General features: G+C 39.6%; 1 protein-coding gene across 1 annotated transcript in view; it reads left to right on the forward strand.

Moving 5' to 3' along the window:
- LOC132817113 (cytoplasmic dynein 1 intermediate chain 2-like) overlaps positions 1-18,357 on the forward strand; it is a 91,234-nt gene that overhangs the window by 3,757 nt on the left and 69,120 nt on the right. The window contains exons 2-3 of the mRNA XM_060827293.1: positions 11,385-11,508; positions 16,985-17,096. Of these exons, the coding sequence (XP_060683276.1) occupies positions 11,395-11,508; positions 16,985-17,096 (226 nt within the window). The 5' untranslated portion in view covers positions 11,385-11,394. The remainder of the gene's footprint in view (positions 1-11,384; positions 11,509-16,984; positions 17,097-18,357) is intronic.

Genomic DNA, 18,357 nt, shown 5'->3' on the forward strand with positions numbered 1-18,357 from the left:
ATGTCCACACCCCTCACCAACCCAGCCTCCCATCCCAGCACCTTCCCCAGCCACTGCAGAATTTGCAAAACCTGTGCCCATACCTCCCCCCTTATGTCCAAGGCCCCGAAGGAGCCTTCCACTTGTCACTTACCGTATCAAATGCCCCCGATGCAGTCCCCTTTACATTGGGGAGACAGGATACCTCCTTGCAGAACGCTTCCGAGAACATCTTTGGGCCACACGCATGAAGCTTTAACTTCCTCTCCCACTCCGCCAAGGATATGCAGGTGCTGGGCCTCCTCCATCTCCAAACCCGAATCACCTGACACCTTGAAGAAGAAGTTCATCTTCCGCCTTGGGGCCCTCCAACCACACAGAATCAGTGTGGACTACAGTTTCCTCATTTCCTCTGCCCCCACCTTATCCCAGATCCAACCTTCTAACTCGGCACTGCCCTTATGACTAATCATACCTGTCCGTCTTCCTTCCCACCTATCTGCTCCACCCTCTGACCTTATCACCATTACTTCCACCTTCATCCACCTCGCACACTCTCAGCTACCTCCTCCCATTCCATCCTCCCTCCCCATTTATCTCTCTACCCCCTTGGCTCAGAAGCCTCATTGATGAAGGGCTGATGCTCCTGCCCCTCAGATGCTACCTCACTTGCTGTGCTTTTCCAGCACCACACCAGACCGTAATTAGTGGACTGTTTTTATTTCAAAAGAAAGGCCCACATTACCTCCTGATTTATTCTGTCTTATGGAACATCATCTAATCCTAGCACTTCATTGCTTGCTGTAGTATTTATTCCATTTTGTACTAATGAAGCTACCTCACCACACTTCCTGCGTGTTCTTCCAAAAACATTGACCATCCCTGAAATATTTAGTTCCTATCTTCGATCTCTTTGCAACCATGTCCTTCTGATGACTAAAAGATAGCTCCATTGATCTGTCATTAATTCAAGTTTGTTCTGAAAACTGTGCACATTTAAATAAAGTGCCATTAATTTTTTCATTATTATTTTATGCCCCTTTAATTCCTGTATAGTCAACCCTCTTCCTCTGAGTATCATTATCAAAATAGTTGGCCTGCAGTGTTGCCATATCATTTTGCTTTGTAAGCTTTTGTATTCCCCCTCCCTGACGTTATCCTTTTCAATTTAGCTCAATTAATCAAAATCTTTCAGAACTTCCCTTCCGATCTATCAACATTGTTAGTACCAGTTTGAACAATGACTACAGGATCTCTCCTCTCCCAAGTTCTTCTCCAGCTTCGAGATGTCCTTAATCCTTGACCAGGCAGGCAACACAGCCTTCAGGCTGTCTTATTATGGCTCCATAGGTCTGTATCTATTTCCCAAATTGTACTGTTCCCTACTACGTTCCTATTTCCTCCTCCTACGTGGCTGCCTGTACCATGGTGTTATGGTCAGTTCTGTCATCCTACCTATAGCCCCCACTGCTGTTCACACACCTTTAGAATTTTCTTAGCTATTAGAGCCTCTGTCCCTACAAATGTCTTTGGAGATCTGCCTTTTAGGGCTCCATTACTTATAATCACACCCACCTGTCCTTAATCACAGCAGGTTTAAATTACATAATGTGTGTAGCCACCACTTGTAATGAAGTGTCAAAATAAATTTTCAGCCTTCCAGTTGTGATGCAATGTCCTCAGAAAGGGCTGCAGCTCCTCAACTCTGATCCAAAGTTGCTCAAGCTGCAAACTTTTGACACAGATGTATTAATTGTGGATCACCTTTTGTGTTCAGCTGTTGCCATATTTTGCAAGTGCAACACACCAGCCAACCTGCCAATTCTATTGTCTTTCAATTAATTAAATCACACTCGTAATCCTGCTCTTTACACTTGAGGAGTCCCCACTGTGGCACATTACTGTACTTCTTAATTTTCTGTTTTATACACTATCAATCTTAAAATTAATAAGCTATTTTTAAGAAAAATGATTTGAAGATGCCAGTGTTGGACTGGGGTGTACAAAGTTAAAAATCGCACAACACCAGGTTATAGTCCAACAGGTTTAATTGGAAACACACTGGCTTTTGGAGTGCCGCTCCTTCATCAGGTGGTTGTCCACACAACCTGTTGGATTATAACCTGGTTTTGTGATTTTTAACTTTAAGAAAAATGGGATGCAAGGATAGAGACCTAAACACAAACTGAAGACCTTAATTTTAATTCAATTACTAGAAATATCAAGCAATTGCTTTGTTTAGACAAAAGCAATCAAAAACTTCCCTCTTTCCTCTTTGAGACATTCAACTCCAGCAGTAATGCACACTAATTTGACTGCTTATATATCTTCCCAACACAAAGCACATAGTTTCCTCTCTTAATGATCCAGTTTCAGCTGGTATTTAATTAGTCTGATCTTTCAATGCATCCCTTGAAAACAAACCTGCTGAAAGATCCTGTCTACAGATTAAATTACAAATTATAATCTTAATTAGGCCAAATTAAGTTTGCACAAATATTTGAAGACTTTTACCCAGCAAATGCACACGCTTAGCACTCGGAAATGATGAAAGACGTGATAGTCAATGTGAGCTTGATGTTCATTGTGGTTAACATTATCAAAGCTCAAGCAATACCTGAGTAGACATGAAATAGATGGCCTTTGCAAGTTTGTTGAATGAAGAGATTTTGCCAACCTAAATTGTTAGTTTCTTTTGAGGGTGTGACAAAGAAGATAGAGTAGGACAATGGATGCAACGTATTATGATTTAATTAAGGCCACTGATATAAGGTAACTTGGGAGTTTGGTACTAAAAATGGAGAGCCTAAATGGTTTGAAATATATTTACTTTCAATGCAGGAAGTGCTTACTCAGAGTTGAAATTTTTTCAGACCATTTTTAAAAACTTATTTCCCGTCTGATTGAATAAATGGCTATGAATTTGAAGTTGCAATGAAGTACATTATGGATGAGCAGCCAGCAGAAAACTAGACAGACAAATATTTTTCTTTTTTGCTTTCAAAGTTTAAATTCACAAACCAGCAAGTGCTACTTAAATCAATTAAATTGATTGAATAATTTCTGCACATTGTTTTTGACTTCTGTTTTCCTTCTTGACTCGGGTTGTGGTAAATAGTTAAACATAAATTATTTTCAGCCACTTAGGAATTAGATTTGGGACAGAGTAGGTCCGTAGCTTGACAATTCAATGTATTTCTGACTATATTTCAGGTCTTACGGTTGATGATGATGTCAGTTTTGGGCAGTAACCTATATCATGCTCTAATTGTACATTTTATTAGAGGCGGGCAGGCTGTGGCATGTTGCTGCACCATTGTAAAGGTAGAAGATCCTTGATCCAAATGCTTGGGACCAGCTGTTTTTCAGAATTCGGAATTGTTCGGTTTTCAGAATAGTGAGTTTAATGGTGAAATTTTTAAAATATCTTACTGGAGGAGCAGACATCTAAGTAAGAACGTCCTTGGCCACACCTCTCCACGTCGTGTCTGAGTGACATACATCAAGTGAGTGTCGACTTGGGGGCCGTTCACAGAGAAACCCTAGGCCTATCGGTACTTGGTCATGTCCCCTTGCGTCACATCTGAGTGACGTGCAACGAGTGGGTGTTGACCTTTGGGCAATCGCAGAGAAACCCCAGGCCTGTCTGTTCTTGGCCACGCAACCACCCCCCCACCCCCTACCCCCCACCCCCCACCCCACTCCCGTGTCGCATCTGGGTGACACGTGCAGAGTAGGTGTTGACTTGGGTTAACTGCTCGCCAAACAACCTTGTGAATTTGAAAAAATTTCACAACAAACTTTTGGATTTCGGAGCTTTTCGATTTTGGATGTTCAGCGAAAGGATCTTCTACTTTGTATTGGCTATGCTTGAAGATATTGGAAATAATTAATACAGCTCATTCAGATTTATTATTTTCCCAATTAGAGTTGATTTCCATGACATGACAGACCACAATAGTTTGAAATTGGCATGAAAGGTGGCTTGAAAAAGATGTAAATCTTGCATTGTAAGCATGGGCATAGTATGCACCAATCCATTCTCCAAAAGGATTTGTAAAATCAACAAAAATAAAATTGGAATGTGACCTGCCTATTTGGGTACTCGCTTAAATTTTATTCCTGCCCAACAGATTATATGACTCGAACATTGCCAGAAGTTGAATTTTGGCCAAAGCCTTTATAAAGCAGCATATGCAAAAAAAAATCTTGAAAAATGTCTTTCTCCAGAATTTGTAGTACATAAGGTCTTTGACTTATGAACATTCGACTTATAAGCATTCACACTTACAAATGAGATCCCGTAGGTAGTGGGTGGCACAGTAGTTAGCACTGCTGCCTCACAGCGCCAGAGACCCGGGTTCAATTCATGCCTCGGGCAACTGTCTGTGTGGAGTTTGCACATTCTCCCCATGGCTGGGTTTCCTTTGGGTGCTCCGGTTTCCTCCCACAGTCCAAAGATGTGTAGGTTAGGTGAATTGGCCATGCTAAATTGCCCGTAGTGGAGGGGTAAATGTAGGGAAATGGGTCTGGGTGGGTTGCTCTTCGGAGGGTCGGTGTGGATTTGTTGGGCCGAAGGGCCTGTTTCCACTCTGTAATCATTACCATTCCCATAGTAATAATCTAATATCCAACTTTATAATGCAAGCATTCAGTTGTACTTACGGCTGGATATTTTATACTGTATGATATTACGTTCTGACTTGTGTACAGATTGACTTACAAATGTACATGGGAATGGAACCCATTTGTAACCTAGGGAACTTCCTGTAGTAACAGTGGCGAGGCCCAATTAAATGTAAAAGTTATGTTAGTTAACGTCAGCAGTATTGCTCTTTACAAGATGGGCAGTTATAGTCTTTGCCAATGCAATCAACTTAGTTTAACTTCATACCAAGTTAGTAATTCTAACTATCCATTATGCTTATTGTAAATACCATTAAAAATTATTGTGAAAGCTACTGTTACAAGTAACTGAGCTTTTAAACAATGTACAAAATCAGAATTGCTATTGAGCAATCTCTGGCTCTGAAAAAATTGGTTTCACAAATGTGAAATCGCATTCCATCAGAAATTTAAATATTCATATCATTTTTTGGAAAAAACCTCTCTGCCACATTTTGTTTGAAACTCTATTTTACCATTATTTCAGTACAATTTATATTTCCTAATGCTGAGTTCCCCAGTTGTTGCCTGTGAGAATTCTTCAATTTGATTGGTTGATCATTCTTGTTACTTGGAGATAGTGAGGAATACAGATGCTGGAGAAGTCAGTGTTGATACTGTGTGGCACTAGAAAAAGCACAGCAGGTCAAGCAACATCTGAGGAGCAAGCCCTGATGAAGGGTTAAGCCCGAAACGTTGACTCTCTCGCTCCTCAGTTGCTACCTGACCTGCTGTGCTTTACCCAGTGCCACACTTTATCCATTCTTGTTACTTGCCTTGTTCACAAACCCAGCAGGTCCTTGTAGAAAATACCAAATTCTAATGAAGTGCCAGGCAGACATTTATTCTTCCCAGTTGATCATAAAACTCATGCCCATGAATCTTTTTTTTAATAAAATCAATTGCTCAGTGTTCAAAATCCCTTGCCATTTTGGATGTAGGTTTGCTCGCTGAGCTGGAAGGATCATTTCCAGATGTTTCGTCACCTTACTAGGTAACATCTTCAGTGGACCTCAGGCGAAGCACTGCTGATAATTCCTGCTTTCTATTTATATGTTTGGGTTTTTTTGGATTGGTGATGTCATTTCTTGTGGTGAAGTCACTTACGGTTCCTTTTCTCGGGTGGTAGATGGGGTCTAACCCAATATGTTTGTTGATAGAGTTCCAGTTGGAATGCCATGCTTCTAGGAATTTTCATGCATGTCTCTGTTTGGCTTGTCCTAGGATGGATGTGTTATCCCAGTTGAAGTGGTGTCCTTCCTCATCCGTATGTAAGGATACTAGTGAGAGAGGGTCATGTCTTTTTGTGACTAGTTGGTGTTCATGTATCTTGGTGGCTAGTTTTCTGCCTGTTTGTCTAATGTAGTGTTTGTTACAGTCCTTGCACGGTATTTTGTAAATGACATTAGTTTTGCTTGTTGTCTGTATAGGGTCTTTCAAGTTCATTAGCTGCTGTTTTAGTGCGTTAATGGGTTTGTGGGCTACCATGATGCCAAGGGGTCTGAGTTGTCTGGCAGTCATTTCCGAGATGTCTTTGGTGTAGGGGAGAGGGGCTAGGGTTTCTGGACTTTTTGTTTTTGCTTGTTTGGGTTTGTTGCTGAGAAATCGGTGGACTGTGTTCATTGGGTACCCATTCTTTTTGAATACATGATATAGGTGATTTTCCTCTGCACTGTGTAGTTCCTCTGTGCTGCAGTGTGCTCGTTGAAATAATATTCTGATGCAGCTTTGTTGGGAGGGTTGGGATGATTGCTTCTGTAGTTCAGTATGTGGTGTTTTCCTGTAGACGCTGGTTTGATGTTCCCCATTGGCTGTTTGCTCTACTGTGACATCTAGGAATGGCAGTTTGTTGTTGTTTTCCTCCTCTTTAGTGAATTTTATGCCAGTAAGTGTATTATTGATAGTCTTGAAGGTTTCCTCTAATTTGTTTCGTTTAGTGATGACAAAGGTGTCATCCATGTAGCAGAGTCAAATTTGGGGTTGGATGGTTGGCAAAGCTGTTTGTTCAAGTCTCTGCGTTACTGCCTCTGCTAAGAACTCTGATATTTGAGGTCCCATGGGTGTTCCATTGGTTTGTCTGTAGCTTTTGTTGTTGAAGGTGAAGTATGTGGTAATGCATAGGTCCACTAGCTTGATGATACTGTCCTTGTTAATGAAGTTAATGGTGTTTGGTGTATGTGTCTTTGGGTCTTCTAATAGTGTAGTGAGTGTTTCCTTGGCCAGGTTAATGTTAATTGATATAAACAGGGCTGCTACATCAAAGGAGACCACTATTTCGTCCTCTTCTTAGTGTCTTTGGTCTTCAGCAATTCTTGGATCGAGTGGATGGAGTGGCGTGAGTCTTCCATTAAGTATTTTAGTCTTTGGTGTAGCTCTTTGGCAAATCTGTAAGTTGGTGTTCCAGGTAGTGAGACTATGGGTCTGAAGGGGGCTCCTGGTTTGTGAATTTTGGGTGATCCATAGAAGCGTGGTGTGTTGGAGTCATCTGGTTTTATTTTTTTGGAATTCGGTTTTATTTATTTCTCCAGACTTCTGAAGTTTTTTGAGCAGGGCTGTGATTCGGTTCTCTAGATGTGGGGTCAGGTCTATTGCCACTTGTTGGTAAGTGTTGGTATCCGTAAGTAATGCGTTCGCTTATTCAGTGTAGTCTCTTCGATTTAGAATGAGTGTCAAGCGTCCTTTATCTGCAGGTAGGATAACAATGTTTTTTATCATTTTTCAGTCTTTCCAGTGCTTTCCTTTCTTGTATATTGAGTGTGTTTCCTTCCTTTTTTCTGCTTAATGTTGGTGCGACTATCTGTCTGATGGTTTGCTGGGTTTCTTCTGTGAGTTGGTTGTCTTTTTGTCTTTTCTAATGCTGCTAAGAAATCTTTCTTGTCCGTATCCTGGTAGTTGTAATTTAATCCTCTTACTAAGACAGCTTTTTCAGTGTCGGTTAAGGGTCGGTCAGATAAGCTTTTTATCCATGCTTCTGTGTTGTCAGTGTTGTTACTTTCTGTAAGTTTGTCGCTGTCTAATATCTATGGCTTGTTGTAATGTGTCTATCCATTCATGGTCTGTTGCACGAATGAGTAAAATTTCCTGGTTGTATTTCCGGAATCAGTTGTGGACATCATTAATCATTTCTCTAAGCATTCTGTGGCTGTTTTGCTCTGCTATTTGTTTGGCTAGTGGGGTGTTAAGGAGATGTTTGTATTTAAGGCATTTAGGTGGTACCAGTTTTCTTAGGCATTCATGCAGGAAGTACAGTTGTTCATGGATGGCACTCTGTCGCATGGCATTCGTTTTCCATTTTCAGGCCATTTTTAGTGTATTACACTCATAGGTCTTAGTGAGTTTTGAGAAGATTCGTAGCTCAGGTTGAGGTTTTGGATGTATCCTGGTATCATGTCCTGGTATATGTAAGGATACATGAACACCAACCAGCCACAAAAAGACATGACCCTCTCTCACTAGTATCCTTAAATATGGATGAGGAAGGACACCCCTTCAACTGGGACAACACATCCATCCTAGGACAACACATCCATCCTAGAACAAGCTAAACAAAGACATGCACGAGAATTCCTTGAAGCATGGCATTCCAATCGGAACTCTATCAACAAACACCTCGAGTTAGACCTATCTATCACCCCCGGAGAAAAGGAACAGGAAGTGATTTCACCACAAAAAAACATAACCACAGGAAATGACATCACCAACCCAAAAAAACCCAAACATATAAATGGAAAGCAGGAATTATCAGCCTGAGGCCCACTGAAGATGTAACCTAGTAGGGTGACAAAACATCTGGAAATGAACCTTCCAGTTCTGTGAGCAAACCTACATCCAAAACCTCAATCTAAACTACAAATCTTCTCAAAACCCACTAATCCCTTGCCATTTTTGCTGGTGCCTGATCTTAAGCTGGCACTTTAAAAAAAACAAGACTAAGTGCTTATGGTGAAATCTTTAGTGTAAATAGAATTAATTTGTTCTTGCTGCTTTGAAATGACAAGTAGGGTTTTTCCGATTATATCTCCTGGCCATGTTATCCACATAACCTGTCTAAATCTATTTTTAAAATGTATCAACATTGATTTGAGGTACAAAAATATACATGTACATATGTAACAAATGGCAACAATGTGGTGGGAGCAGGGAAAAAAACCCTACATTTTGTCAAAGAATTTAAATATAATTTAAGCAAAATTTAAATTCACAGCTGTTTGGGATCAGTCTTTCTTGTGTTGCTGGAGAAGATTGATAATTACACCAAGTGGTGTGATTAAGGAAGATACTGGTATTGGACATTGCAGCACATCAAGCAGCTTGGACCATAGATCTGGTTATGGGAGATTTAAAAGTGGGAAAATATCCCTGTTGGTTCCACACCAACACTAGCTCTAGCTAGACATACTTATTCAACATCAGAATTAAAAGACCAGCATGATCTTTTTCAGTAATTGAACATGTAACCGAGAAGAAGGAAAATTTTGGAGAAGCAGGATCGAAATTAATTAGCTACAAAAAGAGGCCAAAAGCAACACATTGTGTATATACAGCAAAATTTTTTGTTAATGTGCATATTGGTGATGAGGTTTGGAAAGGTCAAGTTAACTGCAATTTGAGCAATTTTTAAAAATATTAAGCAACTAAAATTGAAGTGAATTTGTAAGGGAAGTGAATTTTAGGAATGCTGACCTGTAATATTTTTCCTTTTCACTGCTGTTTTTTTTTCAGTAAATTTATTGTATTACTGTATTGTATGCTATGTAAAGAATGTGGGAGACAAGATCCCACAACAGCGAGGTGATGATGTTGGTTTATCATAGAGTCCCGACAGTGTGCAAAGAGGATATTTGGCCCATCAAGTCTGTATTATTAGCCTACACGTTCCTAACACTATGGGACAATTTAGCATGGCCAATCCACCTAACTAGCACATCTTTGGATTGTGGGAGGAAACCCATGCAGACGTGGGGAGAATGTGCAAGCTCCACACAGTCACCCAAGGAATCGAACCCGACGACTTGGCATTGTGAGGCAGGAGTGCTAGCTATTGTGCTGCCCAAAGGGAGTAATGTAGACCAGGACGTTGGGTGAACTTTTTTCAGGAGCTATGCAAACCACAAACAGATCTGCAAAATCTTGTTCTAACATCTATTTTGAAGGGTGGAACATTCTGATAAATCAGTGCCTGCTTAGTACTGTTCTGTTTTGGCCTTGACTCCACAAACTATAACTAAATCTGCTAGTAGGACACAGTTCCCTCTTGATTTTCATGTTTAAAAATATTTGAATTATCTGATCATTTTTAAACTAATTGATGGAAGTAGCATAGCAAAATGCTACTTGTTAGGCAAAGATGAAGCTATGAAATGAAAACAGATTATTGACCTGGTTAGGAGTTGGTGAATGGCAGGAAATACAAAATAGGGATAATTGGTCGAATCTGACTGTTGGTACCCCACAGGCTGGATATTGGGGCCTCTACTATTCATTATTTATTAATGATTATAATGATGAGATAGGAACCAACATATTCAAATTAACTGAAAACAAAAACAAATAGGTACATTATAAATTGTGCCAATGGAAGCTAAAAATGTACAAACTTATTAATTGATGAATTGGCAAAACAGTGGAGATGGATTTCTATGTAGGCAAATGTGAGGCCACCCAACTTTAAACCTGAGAAGGATAGAACAGAGTACCTTCTAAAGTTGAAAACATAGGAGATCCAAAAAAAAAACTTAGGGATACAGCAATAGAAATTATTTATATTTGTCATTATGACATTTTAAATTATCAATAAGTCTAACTGAATGCTGGACTTTACACCCAGAGACGTAAAGCAGGTTGAAGATCTGCTTTAATTATCCAAGCTCTAGTTACTATTCCAGTTGTGCCTATCAGCAGTTGTGGCCATGACATATTAGGAAGGATATATTGGCTTTGAAGTGTATGTTTGCCAGAATCATACTTGACTCTAAGGATTAAGAGGAACAAATACACAAACTAGATTTGTATTGCCTGGAATTATAAGTTTAAATGGTAACAAACTCATTTTTAGAAAGGGCAAATGAAAGAAACTGTTTGGAGAATCTAGGATTTGGGGTGCAGGCTAAAAATGATAAGTTATGCTACTGTGTGGTGGTGGTGGATGTGAATATTTGTGGATGTGGTGCCAATCAAATGAGCTGCTTTGACCTTCCTGGTATCAAGCTTCTTGACTGCTGTTGCAGCTGCACTCAACCAGACATGTGGGGAACATTCCTTTACACTCCTGATCTCTGCATTATAGATGGTCAATAGGCTTTGGGAGTCAGGAGGCAAGTTACTTGCCGCAGACTCATGGATGAGTTAGACCAAAGGGTCTGTTTCTGTGCTGTACATCTCTGACTGTCTAACCCCTGACTTGCTGTGGAATCCTGCAATGAGTACATGCATTTGGTTCTAATTGGTAACGTCAGTAAATTTATGCGTTTGTTTTGTTTTAAAGCTTTCTTGTTTGGTTTTTAACTTGTCATCTCTGTACTTTGAAAACAGAAATAATGGTTAAATTAAAAAGGTTAGCATGCAATTTTTTTTCCACTGTAAAATGCATGAGACTCTTAATTGTTGAAAATGTTGTTTGTGGTTTTCCAGGATTTAAGTATGTAAAATGTTAATTGAGTTATGTATTTTACATGTCAAGGACAATTAAGGATTTATTTATGAAACCGTTACGCTGATATCTTCTGATTTTGTGAAAACAGGGCTGCAATTATGTCAGACAAAGACAAAAGTGAACTTAAAGCAGAATTAGAGCGCAAAAAGCAGCGCTTGGCTCAAATCAGGAAGGAAAAGTCAAGGAAAGAAGAGGAGAGAAAGAAAAAGGAAGTAAGTCATAAATGAAATCATATATTTGTACCGTCCATGGATATTTCTCTCTTGTATATATGCAGCTTGCATTTTTTATGAGTTTTGTTCTATTTATGGCTATAACTGCTTTTATCCTGTAACAAGAAAAAAATGTCCTAACCAAATTAATTTTTTGTGTATTTCCAGATACATTGCTGCTAGTATATCTGTGAATTTAAAGCCAGATTTTGTTTAAGAAAAGGATGTAAACGGGAGTGAATCAATTTCTGCATTTGAAAGTATTGAGCAATTGAAGATAGACTTAAGATGATTACATAATGCTGCAGTGGGATCATTAGATTAAAATTTCATTTTAATACAAGAAAGGAAAAACATCCAGCTGATTAATATTTCAATACCCCTTGGCAAGAAATAATTCCTTTGAATATCATTCTGAAACATTGTGATGAATTACCAGTGCAAGAATCCTCTCACTAATGTAATAAATACACATTGAAAGTGACCACAAGACATAAGAGCAGAAGGAGGCCATTCAGCCCATTGAGTCTGCTGTTCAGTGAGATCATAAATTCTGATAATCCTCCAATCCACTTTCCTACTTTTTGGCAATATCTTAAAAGCTCCAGAAACCTGTCTTCCAATTTTGAATTCTGCGTTAAGCCCGTTTATGATATTTTAAAACTCATACTGAGAAATAACGAACTATAGAGGCATCATTCAGGCCATGTACACATTACTTTACTTCCAGAATGTCCCCATTGTGCTTGGTGTCTCTTGGAGAACAAAGAAAAATTTCCATCTTGAACTGATCTCTCTGTAGAAATGCAGGTTTAATATCAATTGGTCTACACTCCCAAGTATTTGTTAACAACAGAACCAAAAAAATTTTCAAAATTGCTTTTCCTGCTCTTGGTCACCCACTTTCTCTTCAAAACCTCATTGTTTTAATCTTTCAAGTCCCAGCAAATGATATCCTTTCTGTGCAGTTCTGCCTAATTGATAGAGCTGATTATTCCCTAACAAGCACCCTATCAAGTAACCCCAGATTCATTTCAATTTTTAAATTCTTGTTATTTCCTAACATTTATTAACTTGTCTTCTAGTTTATTTGTAGTCACCAAGACTTTCCAAGGCTTCTTAGAAAGCAAAGCATTCTGTTCTTGGTGTTGTTCCTTATTTGTACTGTATTTCTTAACCTTGTTAAACTATGACTTATTTCTTGGCCTTCTATCTTTTTCTGGGCTACTACAGTTTGATCTCTCCTGGAAGTGCTAGGATCCTTTCAATAGTTTGTGATCTCTTTCAAGGGGAGTGTTGGCTTCTCAACCCACTGTTAGAACTTATACTGCATTTTCTTGCTTTTCATCTTTGTACCTCATGTTCCCAATCCATGACCCTAGTTACCTGCACTTCATTTCAATACAATTATTCAGCTTTTATATTTTCCATTGACCTTCCCTGCTCTACTTATATTGGTCACATTTATCCATTGATTAGCCACTTCTCGTAAATATTTGAGGTTCGTACCCACTTTTGGCAGTTATCCTTTGGGACCAGTGGCCTCATATTGGTCATCAGAACTGATCTGTTCATCATCAGACAAACTGTCAATTACAGCAGTTTTGACATAGCTCTGCAATGTTGGGTATGAGAGGTACCTCACTCGTTTTATTTTACAACACTTTCAGAATCTGCAAATTTGTAATCCATACTATTCAGGAGAAAGTGAGGACTGCAGATGCTGGAATTTTTTGAGGACTATAAATTCCTGAAGAAGGGCTTATGCCCGAAACGTTGATTCTCCTGTTCCTTTGATGCTGCCTGACCTGCTGCGCTTTTCCAGCAACACATTTTTAAGATCCATACTATTCAACCTTGAAGAGTGTACCTGAACAGTCTGGTCTGTATGCTGTACACTTATTACTTTTCCATCTTTACCAATAACTTGCCCATTCTTTCCTCTCCATTCTTTAAGTCCTTGTCTTCCAGATTGAAACTGGTTATCTTGTAACTTGATGTTCACTGAATTCTTTCTGATACTTTGGGTTTAAAACCTTTCTGTCTGCATGCAGTATATTCAAATGCTCTGAAAAATGTAGAGTTAATTGTAACCCCAACCCACGCTGGGGGCTGAACATTTGTTACTGATGAAACTTTAGGACTCCTGCCAAAAATTACCTGAGATTACTGTACCCTTCAACCATCTGCAACAAGCTCTTAGCATGGATAGTACAGATGATGTTTACAGCTCGGCTAATCTGCCAAAATGTTATAAATTTGGTTCTGAATGGTTCCTTTTGCATTCTCTATTGCTAAAAGTGCTGTCTGCTGCTGTCTTCATAACTATAATGTTCATGTGTTCTAATGAATTTTTTTGCAAATTCCATCACTGTTATTGGAGAGACATTTTGTCAGTGGTCCAATTCTGGGCACCTGTCCATTACCATATCCACAGTTATTTTCTTAGTTTTACTATGTTATTATTGACTGACAAAACCTGGTTAACAAATATAAAGTGAAAATAAACATTATCTATATCTGTAAATCAATAGCCACACTCTCATTGAAATCTTTCGCCAAGGTGAGACTTACTATCAATCATGATGGTGTACTTGTCGATAAGTTCTCACATTTATCACTTATCTCTTAACTCTTATTGAACTCACCATCCTTATTTCTGCATCCTGTACTATAATGTACCAGTTTTGTAAAATGCAAGTTCAGTGATTTTTATTTTCCATATCTAGTGTGCTTTCATTATCAATGGTCTACTCAATAGTAACAGTATTTCATTGGGCACTACATAACTAAATGTTCAGTTTTGTTTATTTCATAACGGATGACTGTTCCTCAAATATGTTAGTGTGTTATCATCCCCGAATCTGAAACTAAGTAGCACTCTCAAATTCCTTAGCTTTCATCCAACCCTGAGTACTGAGAGTCAAGATAGCATTTTAGCCAGTTTATTCCACACATTTCCACCTGCAGTTTTATAAGCAGTCTACAAATTTTATTATGTGCTTTTCCATGGTCTTATTCTCAATCTTTTTAAATGTGTCAAAGTTTGACCATGCCTAATAAGCAATCAGTAAATTATCTTTTGAGAAATTATTCCCATGCAAGTTAACAAGCATTCCAAACTTCATCAATGTTTAAATCATCAGGCTCTAATTCCAGAAAAAAGTTGATTTTTATCCTGCTTCTGTATGATAATGAAAGTGCTAAAGCCACACCTCATTTCCTTTTTGATAAAGAAGGAACGCACGTCTGCATCACAGCTTCATTCAACCAATGGCCTTAAGGCTCACTTTCAGAAGATCAGTGAGTAATCATACACTGAAACTAGACATTTTGACTCACCCATCCTCTAGGAGAAAGTGAGGACTGCAGATGCTGGAGACGAGTTGAAAAGTGTGGTGCTGGAAAAGCGTAGCAGGCCAGGCAGCATCTGAGGAGCAGGAGAATCAACGTTTCGGGCATAAGCCCTCCTTCAGGAATGAGGCTGATGTGTCCTCTTTCGACTGACTGAACTGGTTCTCACTCTTAACAATTTCTCCTTCCAATCCTCTCACTTCCTCCAAACCAAAGGAGTAGCCATGGGCACCCGCATGGGCCCCAGCTATGCCTGCCTCTTTGTTGGATATGTGGAACAGTCTATCTTCTGCAGCTACACTGGCACCATCCCCCACCTTTTCCTCCGCTACATTGATGATTGTATTGGTGCTGCCTCGTGCTCCCATGAGGAGGTTGAACAGCTCATCCACTTTACTAACAGCTTCTACCCTGACCTCAAATTTACCTGGACTGTCTCAGATTCCTTCCCCCCCCCCGACCTCTCCATTTCTATCTCAGGCGACCGATCAACATAGACATTGACTACAAACCGACCGACTCCCACAGCTACCTAGATTACACCTCCTCCCACCCTGCTCCCTGTAAAAACGCCATCCCATATTCCCTCCGCCGCATCTGCTCCCAGTAGGACCAGTTCCACTACCGAACAGTCCAAATGGCCTCCTCCTTCAAAGACCGCAATTTCCCCTCCAATATGGTCGACAATGCTCTTCACCGCATCTCCTCCACTTTCCACACCACTGTCCTTGAACCTCTCCCCTCCAATCGCCACCAGGACAGAACCCCACTGGTCCTCACCTTCCACCCCACCAACATCCGGATACATCGTATCATCCTCTGTCATTTCTGCCATCTCCAAACAGACCCCACCACCAGGGATATATTTCCCTCCCCACCCCTATCAGCGTTCTGGAGAGACCACTCCCTCTGCGACTCCCTCATCAGGTCCACACCCCCCACCAATCCAATCTCCACTCCCAGCACCTTCCCCTGCAACCGCAAGAAGTGCAAAACTTGCGCCCACACCTCCCCCCTCACCTCCCTCTAAGGCCCCAATGGATCCTTCCATATCTGTCGCAAATTCACCTGCACCTCTGCACACCTCATTTACTGTATCCGCTGCACCCGATGTGATTATCTCTACATTGGGGAGACAGACTAACTACTTGCGGAACGTTTCAGGAAACACCTCTGGGACACCCGCACCAACCAACCCAACCGCTCCGTGGCTGAACACTTTAACTCCCCTTCCCACTCCGCCAAGGACATGCAGGTCCTTGGCTTCCTCCATTGCCAGACCCTGGCTACAGGACACCTGGAGGAAGAGCGCCTCATCTTCGCTAGAACCCTCCAACTACACGGGATGAAAGTAGATTTCTCCAGCTTCCTCATTTCCTCTTCCCCCCACCTTATATCGGTCCCAACCCCAGATTCAGCACTGCCCTCTTGACCTGCAATCTTCTTCCCGACCTCTCCGACCCTCACTCTCACCCTCACCTCCTTCCACCTATCGTATTCCCAGCACCCCTCACCTCACCTTTTATTTCAGCCCGCTTGGCACACCAGCCTCATTCCTGAAGGAGGACTTATGCCTGAAATGTCGATTCTCCTGCTGCGCTTTTCCAGCACCACAATTTTCAACTCGCCCATCCTCTACTACCACTATTATACATTAAAAGGTAAATGGCTTTGGATAGAGTCCCAAGTCCACACTTTTAGTGAGAGCCTTATTTCCTTAGTTAAATTTAGTTAATTAAACTCCATGTATTATATATTAATATATCCATCAGCTATTCCCTCATTCCATTAGGTCTCGGGCATTCCCTCAGACCATATTAGATGATAATATATATTTGACGATGGTTTTGGACTTGATTATAATGTTTTTCTGAAATAATTTGTCAAGTATTTTCACCTAGGATAATGCATGAAGAGTGAACATGTTTAGGAAGTATCAGAGAGCTGAGGGCACCTATATTATGATAGCTTCCTCAGCAGAGATTGAAAAAAGATTGGTTAAAAGAGCAATCAACGATAACATGGCTTGAAATAGATAACGTACTTTTTTTTTAGTTTATTGCATAATCACAATTCATGACCATATTTTGTAAAAGTGTTGTACTCGTCATTTCTACCTTAGGCTGATCAGAAAAAAGAGTTGGTACAAACTGAAGAATCTGATATTGAAAAGAAACGAAGAGAAGCTGAGGCATTGTTGCAGAGCATGGGCATTACATCTGAGCCCTCTTTTGGTATGTATGTGGATTTTGTTAATGAGGTATGTTTCATTTTATGTGAGAATGCGGTTTGTTTTCTTTGTGAATATTTTACTAAGTTAGGTGCTGTTTTGTTTTATTTTGTTTTATGAAAGTCAGTTTAAAGTGAGATTTGAATTGGAGCCATGGAAATGAAAGTAAACATTGCTGCTCGCTAATAATTTACAATGGGAGTAGCACTTAGGTTTGTTTTTACATGATGTCAGATTTGTTTGACATAACTGTCTAAACATGTCAAATGTTAATCAGAATGAAGGTTTGACAGATTCTAATTATTTTTGGATTACTGAAATGTTGAGAGCTAAAGTTTGGGGTTTTTTTTACATTTTATGTTATCCATTTCTTAACTCCTAAATAAATTAGCAAATGTTAATGTTACAGATAACAATATTGGGCTATCAGTAGATGGCAGTAGAGCATCATTATGTTACTGTGTCCTTAAAGACACAATATATAATTATGAATAACAGTACATTTTAAGTTAGTAAGTTTAACTGGGAAAAAACAAAACGGTAATCTAAACCTATGTCTCTCAATTTTGTTTTGTTGTATTGATTTTTGAGAGTTAAATCCCAAAAAGAGCATTTGCTCTACAAGGAAATGTTAATTGGGACTGACACTGTTACTGTCATTGCTATAAAGACGTAGAATAACATAAAGCAGATCTACTATGGTATTGCTCAGATGAGTTGGAGATGTTCATTTGTGAAACAGCACTACCAACTGTGACAGCAAATTCCCAAGCAATACAGACTATATTGAAGACTTGCAATATACTAACAAGTGGATCCTCCTTGTCTGAAGTTTCTGTTTAAATCATTGCTACTAGCTTGTGTTGCTGTTCTGTTGTCTCTGCTTCCACCTTTTAAGATGTTCCTTAGCGCTATGTTTTTGCCAATCTATTCCTAATCTGTCCTAAATCTCATGTTGCTCTGTGTTAAATATGTTTGATTGTTCCTGTTGAGAATATTTTTTATTTTTAATTTTTAAAAATATTTTTATACATTAAAAGTGATATCTAAAGTTGCTCTGTTAAAGTGTGGGCATCTCTTTTGACTTGTCTATCCTCTCTTATTTTTACTTTTCTTTTGGGTATGCAGTGATAGATTGGATAATATAATGAGGACAAGAATGGACTCCTACATGGTAAACGTTTTAGTGAGAGTACAGACACCAGACAAATGGGCTTCCTTATTGTTTTTGCTTTCACCCTTGCTGTAATTCAGTCCTGCTACCC

This window comes from Hemiscyllium ocellatum, chromosome 7, assembly GCF_020745735.1.
Source record: "Hemiscyllium ocellatum isolate sHemOce1 chromosome 7, sHemOce1.pat.X.cur, whole genome shotgun sequence".
NCBI lineage: Eukaryota > Metazoa > Chordata > Chondrichthyes > Orectolobiformes > Hemiscylliidae > Hemiscyllium > Hemiscyllium ocellatum.